General features: G+C 38.4%; 2 protein-coding genes across 5 annotated transcripts in view; one reads left to right on the top strand and one right to left on the bottom strand.

Moving 5' to 3' along the window:
- uex (metal transporter uex) overlaps positions 1-2,137 on the bottom strand; it is a 164,409-nt gene extending 162,272 nt beyond the window's left edge. For both annotated transcript variants that reach the window (XM_067765363.1, XM_067765362.1), the window contains exon 1: positions 1,480-2,137. In XM_067765363.1, the coding sequence (XP_067621464.1) occupies positions 1,480-2,018 (539 nt within the window). In that variant the 5' untranslated portion in view covers positions 2,019-2,137. The remainder of the gene's footprint in view (positions 1-1,479) is intronic.
- Positions 2,138-8,638: 6,501 nt separating this feature from the next.
- Positions 8,639-25,238, top strand: part of LOC137239736 (uncharacterized) — a 169,812-nt gene continuing 153,212 nt past the window's right edge. Inside the window, exons 1-2 of one of the 3 annotated variants that reach the window (XM_067765353.1) lie at positions 8,639-8,729; positions 10,387-10,697. In XM_067765353.1, coding sequence (XP_067621454.1) covers positions 10,620-10,697 — 78 coding nt within the window. In that variant the 5' untranslated portion in view covers positions 8,639-8,729; positions 10,387-10,619. Of the gene's footprint in view, positions 8,771-10,129; positions 10,698-25,238 lie in introns of those variants that run through there. The other 2 variants (XM_067765354.1, XM_067765355.1) reach the window with 2 other exon arrangements.

The following is a 25,238-nucleotide window of genomic DNA, read 5'->3' as shown; positions in this document are numbered from 1 at the left end:
GGAAGAAGACATTTTTTAACCCGTCTAATATTTATAAATATATGTAAACAAAATGTGTCGTATATTCTTAAAATAGCGCCTTAGCAAAATAAACAATTGTGAAATATGATAAAAAAAAGCAACAAACATATTGAGTCATTGCGAATAGGCCGGTTTATTTTACAAATTTAGACAAAAATTAGATAGGAACAAAGTGTTCCGAAATAGTATTCAGTAATACATACATACAGACATATGTATGAGGAGTTTCATATGCAAACGTAATTAATTTAGTTGTGGTCGTTGTTGTTGGGTACGTTCCGGCTACAAGCACCATAAAGGTACAAGCCCGTTTATCTCGGGAACGATTTAATAAGACCACATTTAACCTTCTTGGCCTTACCGACCACCCACCCCTAGTTCTATGAAAAACTTGGGGTCTCCGGAGCCTCCCCTTTTAAAGACACAGGATTCGCTACGGGTAGGTGAGGTTGAAATTGGGTTTACAAAAATATGAAAGGCCTTCGGGGAGTGTCCTTATCGCTACAACAACAACAATGAAATACTGAACAGTTTTTGCTAAATTTTCACAAGCCACGATATCCACGGGGTTGCCAGCGCAATATGTAGCTTCTCCAAACCCAATTGTCAACCTCACCTATCCGTGGCGAATCCTGTTTCATTAACAGCCGATGGTCTGACGACCCCAAGCTCCTCATGGAACTTGGGGTTGGGGAAGGAGAGATGGCCTGAAGGTTTAATATGGCCATACAAATCGTTCCCGAGATGGTCGGTCTAGTACCTTAATGGTGCTGTGCGTGGAATTGTGGAGCGTCCGGATCTGTATCCGGCAAAGGGCCATCACATCGATAACACTCCCCAAAGCTTTCGGGGAGTAACCTTATCGCTATAACAACAATAACATCTACAGTTTGATCCCGACAAACAGATTTCCTAGAACGTGCCCGGTGAATCCCGTTATCAAAACAGCAAATTCCCTATGGTACACCACCCACGCCCCCGCCCCCTGTTGGAACTGTGACTTTACTTGAACTCTCGATAGAGGCCTTTGATGACAATTTTTGATTTGTTCCATCAATTGAATGGGGCGAAGCACTGTTAACAAAACAACAACAATATTCCTAGTTTATAGGCATTAATATTGTATTTAAACGGTTGGGCGATAAATAACTAAAATAAATTGGATATGTTACAAAAAATTATTTTACAAAGATGAACCACACAAACTGCTTCGGCCTTAAGTACTTATCATTACTACTATTATTCCTCTCAGCATACAAACCTAATTTATTATTGGCCATTCGCCAATTGCCATGCGCTCTACTCAATTTCATCTTCAAGCTCCATGTAAATTTATAAGCACTCTTCTTTATTATCGTTTAATAGAAATGCATATCGCACAACATTGAAAAAAGAATATATAAAAACATAAAAGACAACCTTTATAAAATGAACATATTTGTAAATATATAAACTTACTTAGTTTTCGAAGATGCATTACGCTTGTTTCTTATAGGAACATTATTCATATAATATACAGGTACCACATTATCGCTGCCACTGCTCGCACCACCTGAAGTTATGAATGAACCACTTATCAAATCACTTCTACTTTCGATTTTTGCACAAATTCCATTACAAAAACATTCTAACATAACAATTAGCAATAAGACGAGTATGGGAAGGTCTTGCGTTTTATTTATATGTCGTGGACGATGATAGCTTGACGAAGCAGGTGGGGGGATTTGAGCGTTGTAATTGAATTGTTGTGGTTGAAGTGCTGTCGAAGAACATAAGAACAGAGTGCGTAGCATTGATTTTCCACTTTTTTCATGCCTCGATGTGGATGTCAATAAATGTGCTGTAGCTATCGGTGCACTTTTTAAAGAAAATAAACACCACCGTGACAAAGACGGCGACGACGATGTCACTAAGCCACTACAATGAGGTTTTTGTAAACAAAGTTTATGTTTAGTCCGTATTTGGCTTTTGTATGATTGTTTCCCTTGTAATTGCATTTTTTGCTTTCTTATACTTATTCTATTTAAATAAAAAAATAAATAGTTTTCCAAACTTCACTTCACAAACAATTACAATATGCAAATATTAACCAATGCACAACACTTAACGAACAATTTCCAACTGTCAACTTTGCGTCTTTGCATTCTGTTTAAAAAAAAATTCTTCGTCGTTTACAAGTCTGCTGTCAAAAACATCTGATAAAATATTTCGTCTTTAGGCCGGAAACACATACAGACCAATTCTAAATATTCTCGCTGATTTTGTTCTCGCGAATTTTTTTATTCAAGCGGAAAAATTCCTCCGATTCTGTTCTCCTAGGGAGAAGAATAATTGGGGAATAGGAAATTCGAACTTTCGAAGTCAGCTGTTTTGCCAATTGAAATTTTGTTGCGCATTTCTATTTTTGTTTAAGAAATTTAAAAGTTTAATTATAAGGTGGTGGCAGTTCAACATAAATGCAAACAAACATACATTAAGCATATATGACACTACTTTATTTTTGCTTGGATTCCAAGCTAAACAAAATGACGAAATTTTATCGGAACTTCAAAACACAAAAACAATTTCTATCATGAAAAATCGAGACCCATATTCCCCCAAAATTAGTGAGTTTGCAATATTTTTGTTTATATTTTACATTTTATTTTTACATTAACACTTTTAACAATAAAAACAAATGCAAATAACACGCGAAAATTATTTCGGTCTCTAATGGTTCACTTTTTTAACAAGAAAGAAGAAAGTTGATTTTAATTGGGTTTTTATACACCAAATTTTCAAACTAAAAACAAACTTTTCATGTGTCAGAAAAAAAGGAAAAGACGGCCGAATGTCAAAAAAACCTATCGAAATACAAACTGGCTCGTTTGTTTTTAATGAACTAGATTGTATTTTCCTTGTATTTCGTTAGTTTTTTCAAATATAGGTTACACACTTACACCAGTACTGAAGCCGTATTAGGAGGGAGTGCGACAAAAAATTGAAGATAAAATACAAGAAAAAATACACGAAAATAAAGCAGTGTCATATAGGTATTAGCTGTGTGTTTTTTTACTTCTATATACGTTTACGCTTAAACTTTATATGGACTCCTAAGCGACAAACTTTAAATACACCTCTGAAATTGCTGCGCATAAAATTTTTCCTACTAAATTTCAATACGCAATATACTCAAATGTAACTGAAATATGTGTCTTTGTTTCATCCTCTACACTAATTCTATGTGTGTCCACAATTCATCGCAACTGATTCAGCTATATGTTATACCCTATGGCCATCAGAGGGTTGTGTCTCCGCTTTTCGGTACACCCTGTGCTGTAGTTATTTAACCACTGCCGCTAGATGGGTCTCCTAAGCATTATCTAAGCGAGGATAGGCGTTTTTTTTTACGCGCAAACGTAAACGTATACGCGTGTGAAAAAAAACACGGCTATAATCAAAGAATATAAATCATTTTTATGATTTTTCCGGTCAATTTATTTTTGTAGATTTTTGTTGGTAATAGGCATTTTTGACCAATCGTTTTTTAATTGCCAATAAAGATATTTATTTAAATTTTTCCACCTAACGTTTCGCTAGACTTCCTAGCATCATCAGAGGTGATCTAATTTATTAACAACAATAAAGATAAAAATATTTACATTAATTTATGGTATAAAGACTACTTTAATTTATATATATAAATTTACTTTATATATATAACGAGAACACTAACATTGATTTACATACGTACAAACATAGACAACACTTACGTAATATATTTGTTATTTAAATATTAAAACTAAAAGAATTAGTACCATTTAACATTGGTATCATTGTCATTGGCATCCGACCACCTGCCCATACTTATTTCGCTTGAGCGTACCGCCGACTTCATCGTCACTGAAAAACGCACTTTCATAAACTTCAAAAAAGGAAAGTGGGACAGCCGCTTTGCTGCCCTCCCTATCGCGACTGATGCCCGCCAAGGGAGCGTGCCTTTCGTAAGGTCATTAAATCCGCTTCGGCACATTTCATTCCCGCCGGGAGAATTCCCGAAATCCGGCCCCACTTCCCGGCGGAGGCCGCAAACTTAGCGAGAGAACGTGACCTTATAAGACAGCTTGATCCAGGCGACCCCCAAATAAGGGATATAAACCAACGCATCAGATTGCTTGTGGATGAACACAAGCGGGCGAAATGGGAGGAGCACCTAAGAGGGTGTAACCTCTACCGGTGTGGGTAAACTTTGGTCCACCGTAAAGTCCCTATCGAATCCGACAAAGCACAAAGACAAAGTTTCCATCGCCTTTGGCGACAAAGTGCTGTCGGACGCGAAAAAATGCGCGAGCGCTTTCTGCCGACAATATATAATGCATCATACGGTTTTCAGGTCCTTATATACATATATGACCGTCCTAAAAAGATTCTTTTCCGGCAAACGCAGCAAACTCATTTCTCAGGACCGGGGTCAGGAGAAGGACCCAGATTGGGGTCGATACCTTCCCGGAAGAGGAGAGTATGGCGCAGAGCCGCTGCAAGGATCTGCTGGAAGGATGACTATTTGTGGGAGGGACGCAATAAATTAAACTCTGAGTCCGCCTGCTCATTACCCTCTACTCCCCTGTGGCCTAGGACCCAGGGCAACAGTACTCCGTTGTGTGCTCCTAATTGATTTAGCTTTTCTACGCACTGAAGGACCAGTGCTGACTTTATTTCGAACGCCGCAAATGCCTTTAGTGGGGCCTGACAGCCTGACTGAGTATGGCAATTGTTTCATTGGGGTATCAGCGCTGAAGGTTCAGCTTAGCGCACTAACTTATGGCGAATAATTCCGCTTGAAAATGCTCGGATGTGCTTTTAGAGTTACTGATATTTTGGTTCTGGGTCCGAAAATCCTGGCTCCAATCCCCTCTGGCGTCTTCGAGCCATCTCTGTACCATACGATCTTGAGCAGACTAGTAATACATTGCACCCGCCCATACCTATACAACCGTACCAAGAGACTGAGCAGCCCATTACATTTTGGCACAACCGGAGCACTGCTGGACATCCAATCTATATGAAAGCTATGAATTCAAAAGTGTTTGTACCAGTGGCTGGTGCACCCCGAACTGGACCAATGTATGCTATATTGATGCCTGCACAAATACCAAGCTATGTTTATGTGAATAATGTTACTGCTTATGCCCATTTGCACGGTTGAGCACATACAGTACCTACGTTTATACAAGGTGGAACGCCACACTATCTACATGGCGATGTAGCCACCGATCACGTTGTTGTAAGAGATTAATTAAAATATGTTATTCATAAACACTGATTCTTATATTTTCATTATCATTAAACTGCAGACTGTAGACTCATGGCGGGTATTCTTACTGGACACTGCTTTTTGGCGTCACATGCCTTTAAATTAGGCTTGGTCAGTGATAGCAAATGTAGGAAGTGCGGGTTGGAGGAGGAAACGATCGATTACGTTCTGTGCTCGTGCCCTGCGCTTGCCAGGCTAAGACTCCAGCTGACAGCTGTCAGATCTAGAAGCAGCAAGTGGCTTAAGTTCTAGGAAGCTTCTGGTATTTGTCAAGAGGACGGAGTTATTTTATAACATGTCCTGGTTGTTGATAGGGTTTTTAGCTTGGTCGTTAAAACAAACTTCTGGTCACACTAAGGACTCATTCAGTCTATGTGAGGTCGTCATGAGCCCGCCAGTTCAACCTAACCTATATTTTGTTTTGGTTTTTACTTTAGAATCAACCGTTTAAGTAAGCGGTGCCAGCTAACAAGCACCTTCAAATGTAGATCCATAAGGAACATGGGGTCGCCAGAGCCTCGGCTGTTAAAGAAACAGGATTCGCCACGGGTAGATGAGGTTCAAAATTGGGTTGGAGAAGCTATATATTGCGCTGACAACCCATTGAACGGGTTGCGCTACACAATTCCCCGAACCAATTTGGTATTTTAATCGCCTCTTACGCAGGCATGCCTACCACCGCGGGTATACTCTAAGCCCCCTAACCCGCTGGAGCCATGAGAAGCGTTAGTGACCTTGGGTGTCCCAAGGAAAGTTCCGTCGTGTCTTGTGTTGTTGGGTGAGCGGCCAGGCAGCAGCGTGCAACAAATGCACCATTCAAGAGGATACCCTTGCTGAGCCCAGAAAATCTGGGGAAGTTGGATGTACTGGTCGGATGCAGCAAACGAGTATATTCTGTAATAGCATATGCTCAACTTGGAGATAACCAAACGTTTATTTTCCTGTCCAACAGGGAACTGGTTCTAGACCCTGCTGCTAAAGAATGATAGGCGTAGTCACATTAATTCGTTCCCGGGCTACTCGGGGAAATCAGTTTTAGCAGTACTTTGCACTTTTCATACTGCACGTACATACAAGAACTTCGGATAATGAATTAAACAGTTGTTGTTGTTGAATTAAACAGTCATCTGCATTTGTTTGTTTTTGTAGCACGTCTAATTTCCTTCGTAATATCAATCAATTATCCCTTGTTATAATGTTGTGTTCTCTATGAATGCAACAGCAAAGTATCTTCGGGTACCCCTGATTCTAGTTATCTGAAATCTCCTTGAGTCCCTTGTGCCTTTGGCCTCTGAGAAAAGAGCTAATTGTGGAGCCCTATTTATAGATCATTTTTCGCGTTAAATATATTAAAAACTTTAATCTATCCTTACTGATATTAGTTTCTTTCTCATTCTAGGTAATTTGATTTTGACGATGTGCGCAGAGCAATATTCCAAATATTCCAGCTGTAGCTGAAGGAAGAACATACATTTATAGAAAAACATCATTACATTATAAGAAAATTGGGGAAGGGTCAAGACCAAAGGATCAATATCGCCTGTAAATCGACTTTGATAGCACGAATTGGGGCTTCCGGTATTATCCCTACAAAACCCATATGGCTCTGCAAACTGATGTTGAACAACACCACCAGCGCAGGAAAAATTGAGCATCATCAGTGAGCTTCGAAAGTTTCAGAAAGGGCACAGCTATTAATAGACGTTATTGTACTTAATTAGTTTGTACATATCAATATACACATATGTAAAGTATACTAGAGTAATAAGGGAATAATTTAAATTGTAAAAAACATTGTATATATGAATTATTTATAATTAAATACAATCTGAACATAAAGGACGCGTTTCATTCATGGAAAAAGCGATTTGACAGAAGGTAATCGATACGGGTAACCGATAGGCCAGTTACCCATGTGTTGTTGTAGCATATGTTTTGGTTAGCGATAACGAAAACATAACTGATGAAGTAACTTAAAAATGTAAATAACATCGAGCGAGAAGGATAGAATTAGTGCAGAGGATGAAACATAGACACATATTTCAGTTACATCTGACTATATTTCGTATTGAAATTTAGTAGTACACGTTTTATGCGCAGCAATTTCAGAGGTGTATTTAAATTTTTACGCTTAGCAGTCCATATAAAGTTTAAGAGTAAAGGTATATAGACGTGAAAAAAAAAACACAACTAAGGCAAGGTGCACACGAGGCTGCGCGTCATAGACGCTGCAGGCGAAATTTGTACGCTTTGATGCCGAACACATGTATTTGAATGGAGAACTGCATACGAGGCGTCAGCTGCATGAAAGCAACAAAGCATGAAATTTTCGTATAGCTAAGCGTACAGCAATGTTGGTCGCTGAGCGTACGTACGCTTGAAAAAAAGGAAGAACAAGATGTTTGTTTACATTTTTTTGTATGCAAATTTGTGTAATTAGTTAAAAAATGTTACTTTAGTAAATAAAAGTGCATGAAAGGTATATTACCAAAGCGAAAAAGAGTATTAAACACCACAACAGCTTGGTTAGATATTTTTGAAGCGTTTAAAAGGCTAAAAAGTGTTGGAAACTAGAAATCACCCTTTTCTCTAGTACGCGGTGGTTTAAAATTGCCTTTCATAATTTACAAAGGCACGGGGATTCAAACAACGTTTAATACCTATTTCCTTTGGTTTCGGGGACGGATATAGCTGAAGAAATTTTATTTTTTATTTTTTTCAATAATTGTTTGCTTTTTGTAGCGACGCGTAGCCTCGTGTGCACCTTGCCTAATGTATGTTTGTTTGCATTTATATTGAACTGCCAACACCTTATAATGTTCTACCCACAGAAAAACACAAGTAAAGTGGCAGTTACTCACGAACGTACGTACCAAACACGTGTCAGCTGACACGACCTATCTTAAGAGTGTGCAATGTAAACGCAAACTCACCGACGGTCGACGCACGTACGTACGTAGCCCGCAACGTAGAAATCAAAACAATTTTGATTTTTTCCGTAAGAACGTGTCAGCTGATCGCTCTCTCACAAGACAGAGTTGCCTATTAAACATATGTTATGTACATGTATACAATCGCACACATTGATTTCTACGGGCTTGAGGGTTCGGTCAAACGTGTTTCGTACGACAAACGTCCGGCAAACGTCGGTGGGTAACTGCCGCTTAACTTTTATTGCTGTGGAGCTGGCAACACTATTCACGACGTTAATATGTTTTCGTTTGTTTAATTCGGTTTAGTTGCAACAACGAAAAAAGCGGCAATAGTACTGACCGTTTTTTCGCGAATAACTTTTAAGCATTGTTTACTATATTTTAAGCGAGTAAAAGAATATAATTTCGGCGTTTGTATTCTAAATCTTTCGAAAATACGCGTCTTTAGGTACCACTTTCGACAAGTTGGACGCGAATTTCAGGTGCAAAACTTAAGTTGTAATATTACCAAATTTCGGAATGGGTAATAGTCTAGTTGAGGGGTCGACTGCTAATACGCTACCAAAAATACCGAGAGAGGTGTCAAACTACGCGTATTAATCTCGAGAACAATAATCCGAAGGTGGAAAAGAAAAATTTTATATCTGTCCAGAGATAATAGCAGTTGAAGTTGGCGATTTTCATGTGGTTGTTGTTGTGTTTGTAACCACAAAAAAAATTGTGCATCACCGTGGCGATAGCCACTGTTATACCACACGCTCGGACTTGGCATGGCGTAGCCCAGGGTTATTTTTTATAAGCGCGGCCGAAGGCCGCCAACGCAGAAAGGTGGTCTGCGCAAAAGGTAATAGTCTAGTTGAAGGTCGACTGCTAATACTCTACCAAAAATATCGAGTGAGGTGTCAAAAGACGCGTATTAATCTCGAGAACAATAATCCGAAGGCGGAAAAGAAAAATTTTATCTCTGTCCGGAGATATTTACAGTTGTAGTTGGTGATTTCTATGTGGTTGTTGTTGTGTTTGTACCCACAAAAAAAATTGTGCATCATTGTACCACACACCCGGACTTGGCATGGCGTAGCCCAGGGTTATTTTTTATAAGCGCGGCCGAAGGCCGCCAACGCAGAAAGGTGTTCTGCGCAAAAATACTATGGATCCGACCCCCGGTTTCGGAGGTACCCGCGGGTCTTTTTCGGTTTTTCGTTAATATCTTTCAAACGCGTGAAAATTTTTATTTTCCGCCTTCGGATTATTAATACTGATGTCAAGACGCGTCGTTTGACACCTCTCTCGATATTTTTGGTAGCGTATTAGCAGTCGACCCCTCAACTAGGCTATTACCATATCTCCGGGCAGAGATATAATTTCCGTTTTCGGATTATTGTTGTCGAGATTAATACGCGTCTTTTGACACCTTTTTCGATATTTTTGGACACGTATTATCAGTGTCATGCTGTCGTATAGAATACCCGCAAAAATACTATGGACCGCGGGTCATTTTTCGGTTTTTCGTTAATATCTTTTGAACGAGTTAAAATTTTTATTTTCCGCCTAATTAATACTGATGTCAAGACGCGTCTTTGACACCTCTCAATATTTTAAGTAGCGTATTAGCAGTCGACCCCTCAACTAGACTTTTACCTTTAAAAGCTTTTTTCTCATAAAGTAAGAGTATCCAAAAGTTGCGGATGATATTTTTATGATTTTCTCCCTCTTCCCCTAAAAATTATCAAAAGCTTGAAAATCGTTGCGCATAATATAAAATCCAACCCTTGTGTTGTTGGGGTACCCACAAAAAAAAGTGTGAACATAAGTGTTTTGTGCGGATATAGTTTTGGTCTCCAAATCGTGTTGGACCCACACAGGGTAACTTTTTATAAGCGCGCCCGAAGGCCGCCAATGCAGAAGAGTGTTCTCCGCAAAAGTACTATGGATACCACCCCCGGTGTCGGAGGTACCCGCTGTTTTTTTCGGTTTTTCGTTAATATCTTTTGAACGAGTTAAAATTTGTATTTTCTGCCTTCGGATTATTAATACTGATGTCAAGACGCGTCGTTTGATAGCTCTCTCAACCAAACGCAGCTCTTAAAATTTCCAAATTTAGTAACATTGCAACTTAAGTTATGTACCTTATTTCAGGTGTAAGTCGTAATATTACCAAACGCGCTCCACACAAACCCCGCCAAAGTAGACGCGCCAACAAACACTGAACTGGATATTGAATCCGAAATTTCAACTGAGGGTTGCATTGTTAAGAAAACACAAAAACCGTAAAGCTATCAAAGACAAGAAAGGAAAGTACGACTTCATACGAAGAACGATTTAGAAAATATCTGGAAACTCGGGAAAGAATCTTTGCTGAAAGCATTATTATGGAACGTCGGCCAGTATCGCGCAGAATTCAGAAGACGAGGGAACGATATCAAAAGAGGAAAAAATTCCGCCAGGAGGTAATGGCTTCTATAAAACAATAAGTAATACAGACCCGCATGTATATGCGGATATAGACATAATGGGCATACAAACACGCGGCTTACTAGATACTGGCGCCTCAGTCAGCATTCTAGGCCGTGGCTTTAGGGAGTTTATAGAAGAATTAGGCGTGCCTATCAACGTTATGTGTCTTCTGTTACAACTGCAGGCGGCCGCAGACATAATGTCTTAGGCAAAATAACTTTACCGGTAAAGTTTAATACAGTAGAACAAAAAACGACATTTTTCTTATGTCCATATCTCGAACAAAAGATCTACCTCGGGGTCGACTTTTGAAGGGCGTTTCATTTGGCACCTGAAGTTATTACCGTGGATGAAATCGATATAACAAAAATAGAGCAAGAGATGATGTCTGATGAAGGCAAGAATGAACGTCGCGTGCAGTGTTGCCAGGAAAAAAATTTCTTTGGGGCTAGAATCTAGAAAAAAGAGCTAGAAAGAAAAAAGCTAAAAGTATATATATTTTTCAATTTAAGTTTTCACATTTATTTCCAATCAAACTTAAACAAAGTTATAAAAAAGGTACAGTAAACTTACAAAAAAAAAAAAAAAAAATGTTAAATAGAGGTACATAAATAATACTGTATTTATAGTTCATTATATATTTTTTCACAACAAAGTACTTTTTTATTTTTTAACTTTTGTTTTGCCGTTTGGCGGTAACTATCGTGCGATATTTAAGTTTTTGTTTAGACTTCAAAATCTATGATTTCGTCCTCAGAAGATGAATTATTATTATTGCTACATTCATAAATATTTTCTGTGTTCATTAATTTTAAGAAATCGTTTATTTCAAAGTCATTACAGGATTTATTCAGCCGTTTAATACCACTTTTTATTGTCAGAAGCGAATTCAACATAACTAAATTCATTTTGTTTCTGTGTTTGCTTTTAATTAAACTCATGTTTGAAAACGTTCTTTCAACTTCAGCATTACTTATTGGCAGCAAAATAAATGTAAGCACAGAATCGACAAGTTCTTGGAAAGAGTTTTCATTTAACGCGTTTTTAAACTCTTTAACCTCAAACCAAAAACTTAAAGTTGAAGTCACATTTTTCCAATTTTTGATATAGATATTCTTCCACTGCATTTCTAACCTAGTTATTTTATCAGTGATATTCTTGTTTTTTTCATTTGTGAAATATGAAAACAATTGAGGTTCACAATTCTCCATGTTTTCAACTGAAAAGAAATCTATTTTGCTAAGCGTTTCTATATTTTGCGGCAAGCGTTGCCTTAATTGTTCTATTAATTTAATTATGAAGTCGTAACATATATACGTATCTTTCTTTCAATAAATTTGCCATTTATCTTTTTTAATTCGTATATATTCTTCAAAGGTATAATGAAAATAAGGTACGGGAGACAAAAATATATTATAATCTGAAGTTAAAGGGTTGAAACTCTTAGAAGGTGACACTAAGCTGTTGCACAAGCTGGAAAAGCAAATGTATAACCTCATGACACAGTTTATCGATTAAAGGGTTTGTTATCAGTTGAGTACCGAGCTCCAACATCATAAATAACGAAACAAATAAAATAAAACTTCGACGCACATAAAACACATTACAAATTTCACAATACGTATTACCGAAATAGATTTGGAGTCAAAAAGAGGCAAACATTTTAAAAAGGGCCAAAAAAAGAGCTAGGAGCTAAACCCGAATTTTTGGAGCTTAACGCAAAAAAAAGGGCTAGATCTGGCTCCAAAAGCACCAAAATGGCAACACTGGTAGCGTGTTACATAGCATAACGCCAGAAGAACGTTTGGAAAAAGTAGTTAAGGGTTTTAGAACATATGAAGATCACGGGTTGGGGCGAACAAGCTTGGCAAAACATACAATAAAGTTGGTCGACGAAACAGTACCTATTAAGGAGCGACATTACCCTCTTTCGCCGGCGATGCACGCCATCGAGCAGCTGATGTATATTTGACACACAACAAGTAGGGCTGCGATGTGTGGGAGATTGGAAAGGACGTGATTCCAAGGGGAAACTGTTTTATTTTTATCGTTATCGACCATTTTTCAAAGTTTATTTTTTTGCAGGCAATGCGCAAAGCTACCGCGAGTAATGTGGTTAAGTTCTTAACCGAAGAAATATTTCATAAGTTTGGTATTCCGGAAATAGTACATTCCGATATCGGTAAACAATTTGTATCCAAACAGCTCTCGGAACTATTAGAAACCTACGGGGTTAGACACCTAAAAACAGCCTTTTATTCACCGCAGTCGAACGCTGCTGAAAGGGCGAACCAGCCTGTTTTAGCTGCCATCAGATCATATCTAGAAAATGACAATAGGGAATGGGACTTATACCAAACGGAGATCGAGTGTTATCTTCGGAGTGCAGTGCACTCTGCGACAGGAGTCGTGCCATACTTTGCGCTCTTCGGATTTAATATGTTTACAAATGGGGCTGATTATGCACTGGCACGGAGGTTAGAGAGTTTGACCGACAATGAAGTTTTTGTATTGGACCCTAGTGATAGGCTCAGATTGATGCGCGAGAAAATAAAACAGAATTTACATGAAGCGTATGAAAGTAACGCGGAGCGTTACAACAAAAGTATCCGCGAAGTACAATTTAAGCCCGGTCAAGAAATCTATAAACGGAACTTTGTACTTAGCGACTTTATACAAAACGTAAACGCAAAATTTTGGTGCAAGTTTACAAAGTGTCGAATCACTAAGCCGCTGGGTGACAATATGTACATATTAGAGTCATTGGGAGGGAAGAGTCCAGGGGCCTGACATGCGAAGGACCTTAAACAATAACCGTAACCAGAGCCGTAATACAATCCTCAAATCCCTTGCTGGCAGTACCTGGGGAAAAGATAAAGAAACGCTCATTACTACATACAAAGCAATTGGCCAGCCGTTTACGTGCTACGCGTCACCCATATGGTCGCCAAGCCTAAAAATTACCCACTGGAAGAAGCTACAGGCCTGCAAAAATACTGCTCTCAGAATCGCCACGGGCTGTCTTCTTATGTCCCCAGAACACCATCTACATAATGAGGCGAGAATACTCCCCATCAGGGAGAGAAATGAGATGATAACCAAACAGTTCCTGTTGAATACCCGAACAGACATCTGATTGATGAGCCAACACCTCCTAGGGGCTTAAGGAGTCATCTCCGTAAGCATTTTGAGGAAATACGGCACCTGAGAACCCAGCCGTATGAAGCAAAAAAACACAAGCAGGTCCTTGGTGAACTCCACAAACAGTCGTCGGACCTTTATGTCAGGAATTGCCCGGTGAATCCAGTACTCAAAGAAAAGTACCCAAAACTTGTGGAAGAGGAACGCATACTCCCCAGGGAAACGCGTGTGGCTCTTGCTCAACTTCGTTCTGGATACTGTAACAGGTTAAACTCTTACCTATCCAGAATCAACCCCGACATACAAAATGTATGCCCCGCTTGCAATGTGTCCCCACATGACACCAACCATCTCTTTAATTGTAATGTGGAACCAACGCCACTAACACCCGTTTCATTATGGTCCACCCCTGTTGAAACAGCAAGTTTCCTTGGACTCCCGTTAGAGGATATTGATGACAATTTGTGATCGGTGGCGGCTGTTAGGTGGGGCAAAGCACTGCTACAACAACAACAACAACAACAACAGAACCTAATGCTAAACTTAATACTTACGATTAAATAATTTAAAACTACATAATCGTATACCCAATAACTTAATACTAGAAAGCCGCTGCGATGACCTGAAAGAAGAACAAAATGTGATAAACTTGATATAAATATATTTCATTACTTGCGTGAATACCACCCCGTTGACGAGGGCCAAGTTGACGGGGAAGGACGTGTCCAAAAAGCGCTCGTTCCAAGCTTACCTAAAATGAACACAAAAAGTAATAATTCTTATACACATATTTTAAATTTGTACACTTCCCGTAAAATATGCCCGGCTAAGCTCTCGCGGCAGGAGACATTGTAAGGGTGTGGGTGTTCCCTGCGTTGGGCCTTGCGCGCACCTTGTCCCGCTCGAGTGTGGCAGCAGGGAGCAAAGGGACTAAAGACGGAGCTTCCTAAGGTCCGAACTGAAAAATAAAGAAAAAGAAAAAATAATCAAATTGGACATATAAACGTAAATACGAGCAAAACACTTATATCACAATTTTTTTGTGTTGGGTACCCAAAACCATCAAAACTACAACAACCACATGAAAATTGTCAACTTCCACTGCAAATATTTATTTTTAATTATTACGTTTTCTGAGGCTTTTCGTAGTCGTTGGACGCCTCTCGTGATATTTTTGGACACTAGTAGCAGTCAATCGCTGCTCCATACCTCCATGTCTTGTATTTTTGGTTCCCTACGCTAAGGGACCATATGGATGAAGTGGCTTCTTCCAAGCCACCCCAGATGCACAACGTAAATCGCACTGAAGAGCTCGCTGCCCTTTTCACAAAATAACACTCGCGCATAATTTATTTTATTTAAATATACGAAAAATTTAATTGTTTTCGCTGACTTTAATTTGCACACAGATCAAAATATAAAAAAACGAGAAACGTCAAACAAGAGGTAGGTTCACAATAGAGGAATTGGCAAAAGCTCTTCCAAAGGTTGCCAGATAGCCATTTAGGGTGGTGAGAATGAGGATGGAGATGAATATATAGTGGAAATGGTTGCGGTTGATTCATCCTTCCGAATCAACCGCAATCATTTCCACTATATATTCATTCAATACAAAACGGTATAGGAAAACGGTGTCAGAGATCGATTTCAACGATATAAAAGGGGGTTACTGTAGGACATGCAAAATTAATGTATTATGGAGAAGCAGTCAAAGCGGTAATGTGCGATCGTTTAAGGTAGTGGCGGAAAAAGTAAAAAAAAAAAATTTAAGCGAAATCGGTAAAAAAAATTATAGAAGTGAATTTCCTGTGCGCGCAAGGTCCAAAAGGACAAGTTAAAGTCGTGATTTTTTGGTTACCAAAGTGTTGGCCAAAAGGCCCAAAATTTCGAAAACTCCGCCGGAATCTGGGCAATAATAGTAATGATAAAAGCTTCAAATTTCTACAACAAGTATCTGTGGTAATAATGGTAATGCAGCGGCGAGTCAAGAGACGATCTTTTGTGAGGGTTGAACTAGGAAGTGGAGACACATCGAAGGAAAACCTGATCCTATTTTTTATATGCAACACATCCAACCACTTATCTTTGTAATATTCGAGAGAGGATCGAGCGAAGGAGACTGCCCAGTGTGCACTACAAAAGTTCCAAAATAACAAAAACGTTTTTATACAAATTTTTTCTTTTGCGTCAATTTGGCGTTCACATTCAGTGATCATTATCACCACAAAATCCCGAAGTGAAAATGCCAGTTTTTGTTTCTATAAATTTTCTTTCATATAATTTTTTTGTTAAAATATTTTTTTGTCGGGGATAATTTTTATTTTTGCTCAACGCCACCCTAGCACGTGTGAAGCCAACTTATATGATATTCCATAATAAGTTCGCGCTAGCCAAATTTTTAGTTCCTCCAGTGAGAAAAACATTCCTAGCTACCCGATACCTGATACTTTGCCAGCGCAAGGAAATTATTTTCTACTGATCTTATTCATATTTTCAACCGATTTCGCACCATAAAATTTTTATTCTCGACCGATTTCACGTCTTAAGATTTTTACCACCAACCGATTCCACATCAATAAAAAAACCGATAAGCGAGGACAATAACCACCACTTTGGAATTTGGACAAAGTGCTGGCGATAATATAAGTTCCGGAAATACACTAACCAAATGTAACTTTTCAAAATAGTAGCATGATATACATTTTTGTTTTAAATTTTTTTTTGTGACCTAATATAAGATTTGCAAACTAACTCGTATAACTAAACTCGTATTATATTATATTGTTATTGAATGTTGCACATGTGAAGAGGCCCAACCCACATAACAGAGGTCTTTGTGATAATTTAGAATTTTGTTCAAATTGAGCCTACGAAGGTTTGACTTTACTTTGGTGACGCAAGGCCCGAAATATACTTACAATCTTTATATACACGTACGTATAAGTTCTTGTGTGTAACACTGTTTATATAAATAAATCATTCGTTTTCAAATTTTTTTGTTGGCATAAGGATTATATAATGTTCTATAAAATGCGATATCGAACTTTTTGCCACATAAATATATTTAATTTTCTGTGTGATCCTAAGAGAGGTAAAGCGTTTCTTGTGTAAGTTTGTTTTTTTTTTTTTGAAACCCATATTTTACATATATTTAAATAATTGATTTATTCGATACGTTTTTTTTTTGTGTGTTATAAGCGCTTGTTTCCGAAAGCATAATTGCATGATATATTATTGTTTCTTTTTTTGTGGAAATAGTGTGAGTAATGTAAAAATCTCTGTATACATATTCCATTTTAAATAAGTGAATGTGAAACATAAATATGTTAGAAGCAAATGGAACTGAAAGAAGAAATTAAAATGGTTTGATAAAATTTAATCGGTTGGGGAGGGGGAAGATGACGTTAGGGTAAGTAAATAGGGTCATTTGGAGCAGAGGAAAAGGGCACTCGCTGCCAAGCAGAAACTCGAGCGGTCCAAGGTAGGGTGGGCTTCTTGCGAGGTGTATGCATGGATGGAAGGTAATGATTGTGACATCCGCCCCGCATCAAGGTGGACAAGGGTTGGGGCCCCGACCTCTCGCCCTAAGCTAGCTGGGGGGGACATTCCACCTTGAAGGTGCAAAGGGCGGATTCACCTTCTAACAGGTGTACGTGACAATTATTAATTAATATGGGGCCCACCGTGGGACGTGTGACGGGGAATCGCGCTCCACCCAAACCTCGTCAAAGTAGACGCGTCAACAAATACAGAACCGTATATGGAACCCGAAATTACAACTGATATTTGCATTTCTAATAAAAATACGAAAACGGTAAAGCAATCAAATACTAGAAAAGAAAGTACGATATCTTACGAAGAACGACTTAGAAAATACCTTGACACTCGGGAGAGAATTTTTGCAGATTATTATGGGACATCGGGCAGTATCGCGTAAAGTTCAGAAGGCGAGGGAACGATTTCAAAAAAGAAAACCCCGACAGAAGGTAGTGGCATCCATTAAGAAAGTAACACACACCCGCGCGTGTATGCGGACATAGACACAATGGGTATACAAACACGCGGCTTACTAGATACTGGCACCTCAGTCAGCATTCTAGGCCGTTGCTGTAGGGAGTTTGTAGAAGAATTAGGCGTGTCTATCGAACGTTATGTGTCTTCTGTTACAACTGCAGGCGGCCGCAGATATAATGTCTTAGGCAAAATAACTTCACCGGTAAAGTTTAATACAGTGGAACAAAAAATTAAATTTTTTCTTATGACCATATCTCGAACCAAAGGTCCACTATTGTAGGGCGTTTCATTTGGCACCTGAAGTTATTACCGTTGATGAAATCGATCTAACAAAAATAGAGCAAGAGATGGTATCTGATGAAGACAAGAATGAACGTCGCGTGTTACATAGCTTAACGCCAGAGCAGAAAGAACGTTTGGAAAAAGTAGTTAAGGGTTTTAGAACATATGAAGATCACGGGTTAGGGCGAGCAAGTTTGGAAAAACATACAATAAAGTTGGCCGACGAAACTGTACCTATTGAGGAGCAACATTACCTTCTTTCGCCGGCGATGCAAGCCATCGTATACGAAGAGGTCGATAAAATGTTGGAGTTGGGCGTTGTAGAGGAGTAACAACGACAGTGGTGAGGAAACCGGGGAAGAATCGCTTTTGTTTAGACGCTCGCAAACTAAATGCCGTCACCGTAAAAGATGCGTACCCTTTACAAAACATAGAGGGTATACTAAGTCGCATTGACGACACAGACTTTATGTTGATTTAAAGTTCGCGTTTTGGCAGATCGAGCTAGACGAAGTTAGTAAACCTTATACCGCCTTTACCGTGCCTCGACGTCCACTCTACCAATTCGTTACAATGCTATTTGGATTGTGTAACGCGGCCCAAAGGCCACGGTGCCACTTTTGGGCCATTTCAATTTTGGTCCTTTTTAGGCAGTAGCCACGGTTTTCGAACTTTTCTTCCTTTTTCACTGAGGTTAAAATTCACAACTCTGCCCACAACATTTGGCACACTTTCATTAACCCACATATAATTTTCAATTTACTTATGTATATGGAAATCTTACCGCAAAAATTGCTCAGTCAATAAAATGTAGCAGACCAATGACATTTCATAGGAGATATTTTAGGCGAGGCATTAATAAGAAAATTCATGGACCTAAGGGCAAACATATTACACGGACTTATCAGAAAAATTCTTGGTTTATCACCCAGATATTTCGATCGGTTATCAAACACTTTTCGTGATAGATTTTTTTCGCTAGTTGAGCTAAGAAAATTTTTCGTGTGCCTCTAAGAAATTTGGCATGGATTTCCACTGATGGATGAGTTTGAATTGAAAACTAAGTAAAATAATTGAAACTAATTGGTTTTATGTTTGGTAACACTTTCATAATTGTTCACAAAGAAATCCTATGTAAAAAATGCAGGAGTATTGTGGTGTTAAGGCACGCCGAATACTTCAAAACTAAGTAGCTTGGCATAAGAAATATTTTAACTGTAAGTAAGGCAGGAATACTTCTTGAAAGCGGTAACTTTATAAATGAATAACGAATCGCGATTGAAAAAATTTACTTTTATATTCAGATTTTGAAGCAAATGTAAAAAATATTTGATTTCGATAGAAGTGTTTTGTGTTATATTCTCGTAGGTACAGAACCCCATAAACTTCAATAACAACGCTGTTAACTAATTTCTAGTACCTACTTAACTGTAATCAGGTTCCGGTATTGCACTGTTGAAACTTTTAAGACGTTTGATTTTTAATCTCAACGTTCAGGGGAAAAAGTAAGCATCATTTATGATTTACTGAGTTTGCTCATAGTTCGGAAATTTTTGAGTCTTCTTACCAAAACCAAACTGCGCTATACATTTTATTTCTTTCCAATTAGTAACATAATGCCGGAACTAAAAGCTTTGTCAGCAAAACCACGTTCAAAACGTATAGTTAGTGAAGGCATAGACTTATCCTAGAAATTTGAAAATATTGTTACGAATATTAGCAACACTAAAGGGTACTGCCATCTCTAAGCCGATGCTAAGCAGTGACTTGATGCACATCAATAATTCAATCATTATGTCTACACATATGTACGTACATGCAGGGAGAAGCAACGCACAAACACATGCAGATATCTTATCTGAGATATTCAATATAATTGAGGAAGTGTCGCTCACAAACACACGCGCATATGAGAGCTATACACGTACATCTGTAGTTATAATTTATAACAGATAACCAACTAGTATATTCGAGAACAGAAGCGCCTAGAAGATGCAACGAGGAAATCAAAGAGCCACGGTAGAGGCGCTACAAGCAGTTTTGATTAAGCACGCTATCTGTCGAGCAATAGTAGAGTTATTATTTATTGTGAAGTACTTTAATAAAGGCCATTTTGCATTATTAAATATTGGAGTTATTTATTCAACAGTTTAGTGATTCGAACTTAGCAGAAGGTTGCAAATAAGAGGATTTGCAGTAAATTCGTTACAATATATTACCTAAAAGTAGTGTTTGTTTGTGTAGTTTGAATTATTCGCTAAGTTTATTAAAATTTTGTATAGCAAACCATGGAAACATCCTGAAATTTTATATTTAAGAACGACTACGGCACATTTGTGAATTGCTTGTATCACAATCAAATAAAACAAAAATTTGGTCCCTTTTTTCGATGGAAATTGGTCCCAAATGAAAACATGGTGTGGCAACCGTGCCAAACTCTATGTCGCCTAATGGACCGTGTCATTCCACAAAGACTAAAGTCAAATGTTTTATCTATTTGGATGATCTACTAATCATCGCCACTGACTTTGACTCGCATCTTTGGATTTTACATGAAGTCATCTGCTTAAGAGATGCGAATCTTACAATTGGGTTAAAAAAAATGGAAATTGCCATATTTAGGTTATATAATAGGAGGAGGTATGTTAAAAACAGATCCTGACAAGATCAAAGCAATACAGAAAATCTCTGTTCCGAAAATGGTAAAACAGGTGCGCAGTTTTGTCGGAACTGCCGGATGGTATAGGCGTTTTATCAAAGATTTCGCCACAATGGCAGCACCTTTGACAGATTCTTTGAAGAAGGGAAAGAATTTCGAAATGTCTGAAGAAGCTCTTGAAGCATTCAATAGCCTAAAAAGAGCACTTACGAGCGCTCCGGTTCTCAAACACACTGATTTTTCATACAATGCGATGCATCTGATTATGGTCTGGGTGCAGTACTCTACCAAAAAAAAAGTGATGATGCAGAGAAGCCAATCGCATACTTTTCCCAAAAGTTCAACGAATGTCAAAGAAAATATAGTACAATGGAGAAGGAATCTTGCGGTGGTGATGGCCGTCAAGACATTCCGACCATATATCGATTTAATGCCATTTACGATAGTGACTGACCACGCTAGCCTGAAGTGGTTAATGTCTTTGAAAGATCTCAACGGAAGATTAGCTAGGTGGTATTCCAACTACAAGCTTTTAATTTTGAAACATAACACCGTAAAGGTGCAGACAATATAGTGGCCGATAAGCTCTCGCGTTAAATAGGAGAGATCACAGAATCTCTAATAGCAAATATGGATACCGTTGAGTTCGAATCAAAGGAATATAAAGAATTTATCAATACGATAGAAAACAATAAAGGTTGCCTGATCTAAAGGTAAAAGACGGCATGTTTTTTAAAAAGTTTTTGTCTGTAAATGTAGAAATGGAGGAGAATGAGTGGAAATTGTGGGTCCCTGAAGCTTTGACGTCAGCACTCATCGAAAACGCACACTGTCCAGAGATAGCTGCGCACGGGAGTATGGCAAAAACGCTACATATACATACTTAGGATGTTGTACTATTAGCCTAACATGGTGGTACAGGTTCGCAACTTTGTGCGAAAATGTCAAACCTGCAAGGAAATAAAACAGTGTAATGCAATTTTAAAGCCAGGGATCGGAAAAGAGGTGGTAACAGTCCGCCCATTTCAGAAATTGTCCATTGACTTTTTTTGGCAAATATCCGAGGTCGAAACGCGGAAAACTGTTTTATTTTTATCGTTATCGACCATTTTTCAAAGTTTATTTTTTTGAAGGCAATGCGCGAAGCTACCGCGAGTAATGTGGTTAAGTTCTTAACCGAAGAAATATTTCATAAGTTTGGTGTTCCGGAAATAGTACATTCCGGTAACGGTAAACAATTTGTATCCAAACAGTTCTCGGAACTATTAGAAACCTACGGGGCTAGACACCTAAAAATAGCCTTTTATTCACCGCAGTCGAATGCTGCTAGAAGGGCGAACCAGTCTGTTTTAGCTGCCATCAGATCATATCTAGAAAATGACCATAGAGAATGGGACTTATACCTAACCGAGATCGAGTGTTCTCTTCGGAGTGCAGTGCACTCTGCGACAGGAGTCTCGCCATACGTCGCGCGTTACAAGAAAAGGACCCGCGAAGTACAATTTAAGCCCGGTCACGAAATTTACAAACGGGACTTTGTACTTAGCGACTTTAAACAAAACGTAAACGCTAAATTTTGTCGCAAGTTCACTAAGTGTCGAGTTACTAAGGCGCTAGGGAATAATATGTACCTATTAGAGTCATTGGGAGGGAAGAGTTTAGGGGCCTGGCACGCAAAGGACCTTAAACAATAACCGCATCCTAAAGAACTGAACGCCAAGGAACCTAGCACTAAAGAACCTAATGCTCAATAACTTAATACTAATTAATTTAATACTAGTTCACCTAGAACTAAATAACTTAAGGTTAAATAACGTAAAGCTACAGGCATTTTTATACTAAATAACTTAATTCTAAATTGCGGCTTGGTGACCTGGAAATAATACAAAATATAATTATCTTTTAGAAAGATATTTCACTACTTGCGTGAATGCCACACCGTCGATGAGGGTCAAGCCGGCGGGGAAGACGTCTCCAGTAAGTACTCGTACGCCGTTTATCTAGAAAGAAACCACATATTAATTAATAATTGTCACGTACACCTGTTAGAAGGTGAATCCGCCCCTTTGCGCCATCAAGGAAGATTACAAAGATAAGTGGTTGGATGTGTTGCATATAAAAAAAGGATCAGGTGTTCCTTCGATGTGTCTCTACTTCCTAGTTCCACACTCACAAAAGATCGTCTCTTGACTCACCGCTGCATTACCGTTATTACCACAGATACTTGTTGTAGAAATTTGAAGTTTTTAGCATTACTGTTATTGCCCAGATTCAGCGGAGTTTTCGAAATTTTGGGCCTTTTGGCCAACACTTCGTTAACAAAAAAAAATCACGACTTTAACTTGTCCTTTTGGACCTTGCGCGCACAGGAAATTCACTTCTATAATTTTGTTTACCGATTTCGCTTAAGTTTTTTTTTACTTTTTCCGCCACTACTTTAAACGACCGCACATTACCGCTTTGACTGCTTCTCCATAATACATTAATTTTGCATGTCCTACAGTAGCCCCCTTTTATAACGTTGAAATCGATCTCTGGCACCGTTTTCCTATACCGTTTTGTCTTGTCATCCTTCCGAATTAACCGCAACCATTTCCACTACATATTCATCTCCCTCCTCATTCTCACCACTCTAAATCGTTTGTTTATATTTTGATCTGTGTGCAAATTAAAGTCAGCGAAAACAATTAAATTTTTAGTATACTTAAATGAAATAAATTATGCACGAGTGCAGCGAGCTCTTCAGTGCGGTTTATAGGCACTACGTTGTGCATCTGGGGTGGCTTGGAAGAAGCCACTTCATCCATATGGTCCCTTAGCGTAGGAAACGAAAAATACAAAAGACATGGAGGTATGGAGCAGCGGTTGACTGCTACTAGTGTCTAAAAATGTCACGAGAGGCGTCCAACGAAGACCAAAAGCCTCAGAAATGGTAATAATTAAGAATAAATGGTAATTGTTTACTTTAGCTCACAACTGCTAAAACCCGACCAAAAATATCGGGAGGTGTCAAAAGACGCGTTTTGATCCCAGGACCACGAATCCGAGAGCGGAAATTCAAAATTTTATTTCTATCAAAAGTCATTTCCAAAAAAAAGAAAAATGGCCCGGAGCGCCTTCGGCCGCGCTTATGGGTCCAACACCGGTTTGGAGACCAAAACTATATCCGCGCAAAACACTTTTACCCAAAGTTTTTCTTGTGGTTACTACAGCATCATCAAAACAACAACAACCACATGAAAATTTTCAATTTTGTTTGCAAATATCTCCGAAACGAATAAACGGATTCGTGATCCTGGGTGCAAAGCTCGTCTTTTGACACCTCTCCTGATATTTTTGGACGAGTTTTAGCAGTTGTGAGCTAAAGTAAACAATTACCGAATAAATATTTGCAGTGGAAGTTGACAATTTTCATGTGGTTGTTGTGATTTTGATGGTTTTGTGTACCCAACATAAAAAAAATGTGCACTTATATAAGTGTTTTGCCCGTTTTTACGTTTATATGTCCAATATGATTAGTTTTTTCTTTCTTTTTCAGTTCGGACCTTAGGAAGCTCCGTCTTTAGTCCCTTTGCTCCCTGCTGCCACACTCGAGTCGGACAAGGTGCGCGCAAAGCCCAACGCTGGGAACACCCACACCCTGACAAATTTCGGAATTTAAAAGCTTTGATGATAATTTTTTGATTTTTAGGAACCCCCTCAAACAAAAAAAAGGAAAGTTGTGGCACACTATTAAAAATATTCCCCCAATTCGTCTCACGATGGGACCATATACATCTAAAAAATTCCGGAGAGGGCCCTTATCCAAAGAGGATAAATATAACAAGTAAAGGTGTCTAAGTTCGGGTGTAACCGAACATTATATACTCAGCGTGAGCTTCAATTGTACATTTCATTTCAGATAAATTACTTTTCTACATAACACGTGGCACCACCCGTTTAAAAGAAAAATGTCTCCCCATATCCTCTTACAGTAAAACTTGATAAGTGAAATATCATTGATTCAAAACTATTTTTTGCTAAGTTATAGCTTATTATTTTTGTCTACGACCCTTTTAAAAATCTTTTACATAAAAGTGGGCGTGGTCTTTAACCGATCTCTTCCATTTTTCTAGAAATATTTCCTGCTATAGATTGAAAATTGCTTAGTCGTAAAAGGGCGGTGCCACGCCCATTTTTTTCTATTTGAAGTTTTTCCTAATTATTGTTATAAATCCATTTGGGAAATGAAATACCATTGATATAAAACTATTTTTTGCAAAGATATAGCTTATTTTATTCGTCCACGACCCTTTTAAAAATCTTTTATATAAAAGTGGGCGTGGTCCTTAACCGATTTCATTAATTTTCAAAGCAAAGAAACCTCTGCCGCATTTTGTTACGATAGGTTTAACCATTTTTGATTTATGGTTAATAATTTTGTAAAATTGATTTTATT

Source organism: Eurosta solidaginis, chromosome 2 (assembly GCF_040869045.1).
Source record: "Eurosta solidaginis isolate ZX-2024a chromosome 2, ASM4086904v1, whole genome shotgun sequence".
Lineage (NCBI taxonomy): Eukaryota > Metazoa > Arthropoda > Insecta > Diptera > Tephritidae > Eurosta > Eurosta solidaginis.
Note: the sequence above shows the minus strand (reverse complement) of the source record. Positions and strands in the feature narration are given on the sequence as shown.